General features: G+C 40.0%; 1 protein-coding gene across 2 annotated transcripts in view; it reads right to left on the bottom strand.

The window, feature by feature from the left end:
* The window catches only part of RIPK2 (receptor interacting serine/threonine kinase 2), a 29,435-nt gene extending 24,091 nt beyond the window's left edge, over positions 1 to 5,344 (bottom strand). Inside the window, exons 1-2 of one of the 2 annotated variants that reach the window (XM_036105523.2) lie at positions 4,852 to 5,344; positions 182 to 335 (exon numbers count right to left, since the gene is read on the bottom strand). In XM_036105523.2, the coding sequence (XP_035961416.2) occupies positions 182 to 335; positions 4,852 to 5,024 (327 nt within the window). In that variant the 5' untranslated portion in view covers positions 5,025 to 5,344. Of the gene's footprint in view, positions 1 to 181; positions 336 to 3,977; positions 4,080 to 4,851 lie in introns of those variants that run through there. The other variant, XM_036105536.2, reaches the window with a different exon arrangement.
* Between the last annotated feature and the right edge of the window lie 2,766 nt (positions 5,345 to 8,110).

Raw genomic sequence — 8,110 nt, forward strand, 5'->3', positions numbered from 1 at the left:
TCTCTGATATTTTTAACAACACAAAAGAAGTCATAAATTGTCTAACTTTACCACTGTAATTGTTTTCCATTCTTATTTTGACTCATCTATAGCTCTCCAAATAATCTGATCATATGTAAAACCAAAACACTAGATAGCTTGAATAACAGAATGATAGCTACTAAAAATGCATGATACTTACCCTATGTAGGAGTTCATTTAATGATCCATTTGGCATGTATTCCGTAACTATTCCCAAAAATTCAGGCTCATTGCAAATTCCCAAAATTGGAAGAATGTAACTAAATCTAGCTTTGTGTAAAATTTCAGCTTCTCTTAAAACATCATTTCTTTCACTAAAGAAAGAAAATGCATAATTATTTCAAAGTAATGAAAAATACACAATAATCATGCCTATAACATTAAGACTAGATTTTTCCTCCCATTATTGACCTCATGTAAATTATGCACTTCTCTGTCCCTTAGTTTCTTCATATTTAAAGTAGGGATAATACCTGCCCTATACATTCCACAGGTCTGTTTAGAGTCCACAATAACTTCTCTGGGCCACTGACAGAAAAAAGTGCGATATACACAGGTTATTATTATTGTACTTTCCTAGGAAAGGAAAAGGACACAATATTTGAGAAAGTTTATAAAGTCTATTGATATTAGAATTATTGCTGTTTGAATTAAGTTTATAAAGTCTATTGATATTAGAATTATTGCTGTTTGAATTAATTAAAGTTTATGTTGTATTAGATTATATTTGATTAGAATATTATATTAAATTTCATGGTTGCATACCATGTGCATTTTTTCCAAATACTTACATAATACATTTAAATGCTGTAGATTTAAATGACTAGATGATAATAGTTGCATAAGGGTCAAAAATGCTTAGAAATTATACAATGGAACTCAGGAAAAGAACACATAGAAGAGGTAAATGCTTATAACAGATCCCTGGGGCAACTCTGGATCCCAGGTTCATTTGCTTATTCATTCACAAAACAAATAAATACTGAACATTTATTATGAATAAAAACTATGCTCAACATTATGGAGAATATAAAGATAAACACAGTCTGTGTCCTCAAGCTGCCAAGAAATTTTTTAAGAAAAATAAATACTCATTGTGATTTTGATTTGCATTTCCCTAATGATTAGTGATGTTGAAGACCTTTTCATATATACCTATTGGTCATTTGTAGGTCTTCTTTGGATGTGTTAATTATCTTGATCTTGGTAATCACTCCACAATGCATATGTCTATCAAATCATCATGTTGTGCACTTTAAATATATATAATTACATGTGTCAATTATTCCTCAATAAAGTTAAAAAAAGGAAAGCAAGTAAAAAAAAGAAAGAAAATACATACTTAAAACATAAGGCAGAATGTGATAAGTGCCATCATAAACAAATAAATAAATAAGCAAGCAAGCAAGTTAAGTAAGTAAGCAAATGAATAAATAGAGAACTATGGGGAACTCAGAAAAAAGAGTAAACTTTGGGCTAGGGGAGTTGAACGGTCTTTAAAGAGGAATTTCAACTGTACTTTAAGGGCAGATAGAATATCAACCATTGGTAAGAGGGCCAAGATGGATATGGCCTCCAAGATGGGAGGACTTTTGCTTTTCTTTCTCATCTGTGTGTCCCTCAGACCTGAAACAGGACCTGGCACCTGGTAGATATCTAATAGATATGTATCAAATGTATTCAAGGAAGTTACAGTGAAGGTTGTGTTTGGAAAATGGCAGATTGTTTAATATGAATCAGGATACCTAAAAGAGCATGTGAAAGGAATGAAGGTGAATAGGGTAGGCTAGAGCCTCATCTGAGAGCCCTAAAGCCAGGTGAGGGTATTTACACTCTATTTGGTAGTTAGCAAATTGTGATTGTAGGTTTTTGAGCAGGGTAATGACATGAGCAGAGCAAACTTTTAGGACGACTATCTTGGCAGAAGGATGTACGATCAGCAGAAACGGGCAGAGTTTGAAAGTCAGGTGTTAGAATATTACAATACTAATTAAAGATGTGAAGCAATGAGAGTCTGAAACTATAAAGGTCACAGTGAAAATGGAAAGAAAAACACTAGCTGAATAGAATGCCCAGGCGGTGGTGACTACGGTAGACATAAAAAAAAATAAAAAAAAAAGGCAAGGGAATTGGAGATGTCACTGGTTTTTACCATAGACAGATGTGTTGGTAGCAGCAATAACAAAACAGAAACATCTCCAGAAGTTTATTGGGTAAGCAATGATGGTTAGTTGGTGCTTAAACCACTCAAGCCCTGGATGAATGGCTGTTCAAATAAGAAAACAGACATTCCACATCAGACTATGAGGCTTGCTCTAAAAGCAAACAAAAGCCAAAATAAAGCAAAAAATCTTAGTTATTTATGTTCTGAATAGGTAATATATTTATATGTTTTAAAATTCAAGAGTTACAAGAGGACATAAAGTAAAAAGCTTTTTTCCTTCTCCCTGTTATCAGCCACTTAATACTCTGTGAGGCAACCTATTATTCAGTTTATGAGACCTGTTTTAATTAAATTTATCCTCCCTAAATTGAAAAGGTAAGAGATGGAGGTCAACAAGAACTACATCTTATTGTTTAGCACTCTTGCAGGGAGACAGGGGATGGACTTGAAGATTTCTAGATACACTGAAAAAAAAAAAACTAAAGAGAGAGCATGCTAGTGAAGTCTCAGTGATACTTAATACACTTGTTCTTTCATTAAGAGTATCAGGCATTCTTCCTTCCACTGTGATCCTATTATGTGTCATACACTTTATATGTACTATCATCCGAAGACCAACCCTCTAAAGTTGGTTACCTTAACACCACTTTATATGAGGGCACTGAGGCTCAGATAAATAATTTTCTAATAGTCAGGCCAACATTAAGTGGCAGGGTTGGAGTCAGATTTGAATTGCAGTTGTGGGACTCCAAAGCCTGTGTTCTTTCCATTCCACTGCTTGATCAGAGAAAGGAAAGGATCAAGGAAAGTTCCTGAAGTCAGATTTCAGGAAAATTGAGTAAGTGGCAAAACAGAAAAAGCCAAAAATAAATAGGTCTAAAATAGGTTTTATATTTTTAAAAATAAAAAGTTATTACAGTTTTCATAGGCATATCACCAAAATTACCCAACTCAAAATTTCAGTCACAAAACAGTTAATGTCATCCACACGGTGTTTGAAGAACCAATCAGACTCATCCACACATAAAGAGTCGGGAGATTGTTGGGGAAGGCCCACTCATTGGGGAGAAGTCAGGTTACGGAGAATGACTCACCAATCACTAAAATAAGAACACGTAACTGAACATAAACTTATTTTTCTTCCAGATGGTCTCAAAGAACAATGCAAACCTTTTCCACACCAGAGCCCAAGTACATGATTTATTATTCCCACTTTATAAGTGAGGAAATGGACACCCTGTGAGTCAACTGCATAGCCCTGTCCTATGCTCAGATTACAAGAATACTGCTAAAGTTAACATCTTAGGTAACAAGTGGGAAAAAGAACCTAATGCAGTAATGCCAGAGGGTTTAACTGGTCCTTATGACTTCTTTGACAACAGAATTTCCTACCAATTTACTGAAGAGTTTTAGGTTATGAAAATTGTTAATAAGAATAGAAAGGGAACCCCCTCTTCATTCCTTTGCTCTCAAATAGCACAAAACTTGGAAAAATTAAAATCTTGAGAAGCAGCATCCAAAACAGGAAGATCAACTTGCTTTAGAATACCTAAAGGGTCCATTAGGGTTAGATATCCAGAAATTTACATAGCTGATTATAAAATATTTTCAGTCTTTCTAACCAACCACCACCCTTCAAACTTGACTACATACACATACACACATTTGCCCAGCACTTGCTCCACAGAACTCAAGGCCCGGTGAAACAGACACCACATCTTATCAATATCACTAGATCTGGATTATGATATACAAAAAGTGGCAACAGTCTCCACAAGTGTCTCAAATTTACCGTGAGATCTGGCCCATCCAAGCCTGACAGCAAGGCAGCAAAGTAAAGCTACAGGCAGATGAAAGTCCAGTTAACATTGGTAGGGCTGAAGCTGAGGGATTTATCTGACATTGGATACTAACAGCCTCTGACCAATCAGGCACCCAGCATGATGAATTCTGACATTAGATAGAGGGGAAGGAGAGGGGAGTGTTGCAATCACGGATGTTAACTCACTAAGGGCTGAATGCAGGGCCTAGTTAAATCTCTGCTGGAAGGCAAATACACAAGACTAAATGACTAGACCTACTGACTAATACATTCGATCACAGGTCAATGGTATAGGAATGGAATGTTTTTCTGGAAACAGAAACTAATACTAACTTTCCCTTAAAACCTAGACAGTGCACGGAAATTGTTCAGGATGTGAAAGACATTCAAAATTTCTGGTCGTTTAATTGTTTTCTGATTCAGTGTATTGTTAGCAAAATAATACACATCCTCTGGGGACAGGCTTCCCTGCGAGAGTGAGAAGAGAAACTAAAGCAAGTACAGTTTGGTATCTAAACTTTCATGACCATACGTAATAAACCACAAACAAAACAAAAACAACCGCAGGCCTACACCGAAACACCCTGCTTTTGGTGTCTGGAGAGAGGAGGCCCAGGAGTAAGAGGGACAGAGCAGGAGAGGGCGGTGGAGAGAAGAGGTGAGCAGAGGAATGCGAGGGCTGCATCTCCAGAGAAGCCAGTTCTCCCCACCACGCAAGCCCCGAGCCTTGAAGGGCTGCCCAGAGGTGACGAGGGGTGGGGCCGACCGCAAGCGTCGCCGCCGTTTGGGCTCTAGAGCCCGCTTGCTCGGGGCTGGTGTTCGGGGCTCCGCGGGGGTGCCCTACCTGTCGAGCATAGGGGTGTGGATGTGCAGCTGCTTCACGGCCACCTGAACGCGCCAGTCTGCGTGGCGGGCGGACGACACGGTGCCCGACGCGCCGCGGCTCATGTAGCGCAGGTCGGCGAGCTTGTGGCAGGGAATGGTGGGCAGGGCGCTGCAGATAGCCTCCCGGCTCATGGTCGCGGGCGGCGCGGGCTCTGAGGCCGCGGGCCGGCTCTGGGTGTGCCCGCCGCTTCGGCGGCTTCCGGGGCTCCTCGGCTGCGCTCGGAGCCCGCACCCGCCCCCCGACGCCTGTGCCGGAGCCGGAGCGCCCGGGCACTTCCCGCGGCGGGACACTAGGTCACGAGGCAGCCCATGCCCGCCGCGGGTCACGCCAGTCGTTGCTTTTCTGGAGTCAGAGGGGACTTTTCTGGGTATCGGAGTCAACTCTGCCGGGGCTACGCATCGAGGAGGAGCTTCCTCCCCCGACCTGGCTTTCCCAGGCGCACCAGCCACCCGAGCCGGGCAGTTCAAGCTCCTCCCTCCCCAAACTTCTCAGGTGACGTCACGGCAGACCCTGAGGCGGGGAGAGGGGCCCCGGCCCGCGGCCCCCGGATCTCCGCCACGTGGTGCGGCCCCCACGCTCTGGGCGACACCCGCGGGGCTGGGGCGGGGGTTAGGGTGGGGAAGGGAGCCAGGGACGCTCGTTTTGTCTTCTTTCCCCCCAACTTTCCAGGTTTGGGGAAAAGTTTTCTCTGAGGGAAAAAAAAAAGTTCCTTTCAGCAGCCTGCTGTCCGATTTTGGTCGACGTGCTCTCACACCAGGGAGGAATCTTCTCTGAGCCTCATAGTCGTGGGGGAGTCTCCAGACCCCAGAGGTGGCGGGGTGCGGGCGGGGGCGCCGGATTACCGACTCCGCGCCTGCGCGAGACGCGCGGGTGAGGGGTGGGCGTGGTGGTGACTTCGAGAGTTTGGCACTGATGAGCCCAGCGGGTCAGGTAGGGTGTAAATTCACCTGCCTACCTGGACTCCAATCATCCCTCACTTCCAGGTCAGGAGTGAGAGGTGGGTGATAAATCCTGTCAGAGTCTGACTCTGTTAACAAGTTCTGGTGTTTTGCTCCTGTTCCGTGCTCCTCTACTAGGGAGCTACTTTTCTCTCTCTTCTCTCTGGCGTCCATAACTATATGGAGATTGAAAAATAACTTTGAGAAGAGTCAGTCCCTCTGATTCCAGCTAAGACTGCAAAAATTTCTTTTTCATAGATCTGGGAGGAATGCATTTCATTTTTAACCAAAAACAACCAAACATCTTTCCGTTTTTTACCTTAGAACAAACACCTTTCTACTTGATTATTTTGTAGAGTGTGAGTGCAAATATTGTATACAATACTAAGTACATACTAGGCATTTTAATGAATTCTAAGGCCACAGTAATAAGGAATGCCTGACTTGAATGGGGTATTTTTGTCAGCAGAGAACAAATGTTTCCTGTATTTTTGTGTTGCCTCAAATGAGAGTAGCAATGTTATATTTTACAATACTGGGAAGTTGTGATGAAACATTGTATTTTAAAATTTTGATGATTTAAAATAAAATATTTAGTTTTAAAGATATGGTCTGATACTCTGTGCTTTATTGCTTAATACACTTTTTGCTACAAAAAGTGCTCAGAACTTTCCCCATTCATTCATTCATCATTCATTCATTCATTCATTTAATTTTCCAGTCATTTAATAAACTAAGAGTTCCAGAAAAAGAACAAAAAATAGGAAGGGAGGAAATGATCAAAACAATAATTCAAGAAATTTTGGCAGGTTTGAAGGACAGGGGTCTCCATATTGAAAGGGCCACCAAGTACTGTCAGTGAATTAAAAAAGACCTATATGTAAGCACATCCTTAAAAAGGTCAGAACTATAAGAACAAATAGAAGATTCTACAGGTTTTCAGAAGGAAGAAACAAAAATAAAGGGATGGGGATTAGAATGGCATTAGATTTCTCAACAATAACACTTTTATGCTAAAACACAGTGAAATGAAATTTCTTCAAATTCTAAAAGACAGTAGCTTCCAACCTACAATTCTATAGTCAGCCAAACTATCAAGTATAAGGGCAGAATAAAAATGTTTTCACATATACAAGGATGCAAATGTTTCCTTTCTTTCCATCCACCTTTTCTTTTTCTTTTCTTTCTTTTTCTTTTTTTTTTGAAAGAAAGTGACAGGAACATGTGCTCCAACAAAACATGGGAATAAATCAAGAAAGAGAAAGACATGGGGTCCAGAAAACAGAACCAGGAGGATGTGAAGGTAAACCCCAGGAAGTGGCAGAATTAGAGAGCAACCTTTTTTCACTGGAGCAGGGAGATGGCAGATTCCAAGGGAAAGACTCTAGTTAAAGTAATTGATTTTATAGATTATCTAATTTTGAGTTTTGGGGAAATTATATTGATAGATGTTTGATAGATCTAATGAAATATGTGATAAAATTGGAGAGAAAACTTAAAAAATCTAAGTGAAAAGCAATTAAGTCTATGAGAAATAAAAATCATACAAAAACAGAAACAACATTTCTACAAACTGTTTGGTGATGGTGAAAAGGGTAAGACTTTTCAGAGCTTTTGTAATATTAGTATATTGTAAATCTCCAAGAAGGAGAGAGTGTGAAGCATAGAACTCTATAAAATTTATATTTCAATTACAATACTTAAAAAATAAGTAATATATGCACATTGTTCAACATTTAAAAGTATAAAATAGATAATCCCATGGGAAACTAGGCAGAAGACCTAGACACCTCACAAAAGGGGCTATCTAAATAGCAAATAGCAAATGAAGGACTTAAGGTGCTCAACACTGTTAGTTATCAGGGAACTACAAGTTAAAACCACAGTGTGATACCACTACACAAATACTAACTAAAAATTAAAAAGACAGAATATACCAAGTGTGGGTGAGGATTTGTAGCAATTGGAACTCTCATACCCACTGCTGGTGGGAGTATCAGTTGGTACAACCAATTTTGCAAACAGTAAAGCAGTTTCTATTAAAATTGTGGCTATGCAGATTCTATGACATCAATTCCTCTTTTAGGTATGTGAACATGTATATGCAGATGCTAGAGTATTCATAGCAGTGCTATCTATAATAGCTTCAAACTGGAAATTATCCAAATACCCATAAACTGTAGAATTGGGTAAATAAATTGTGGCACATTTACACAATGGGACACTAAACAGCAATGAGACTGGACAATGTAAAACAATATTGATGAATCACAGAAATA

The sequence above is a fragment of the Halichoerus grypus genome, chromosome 5 (genome assembly GCF_964656455.1).
Source record: "Halichoerus grypus chromosome 5, mHalGry1.hap1.1, whole genome shotgun sequence".
Lineage (NCBI taxonomy): Eukaryota > Metazoa > Chordata > Mammalia > Carnivora > Phocidae > Halichoerus > Halichoerus grypus.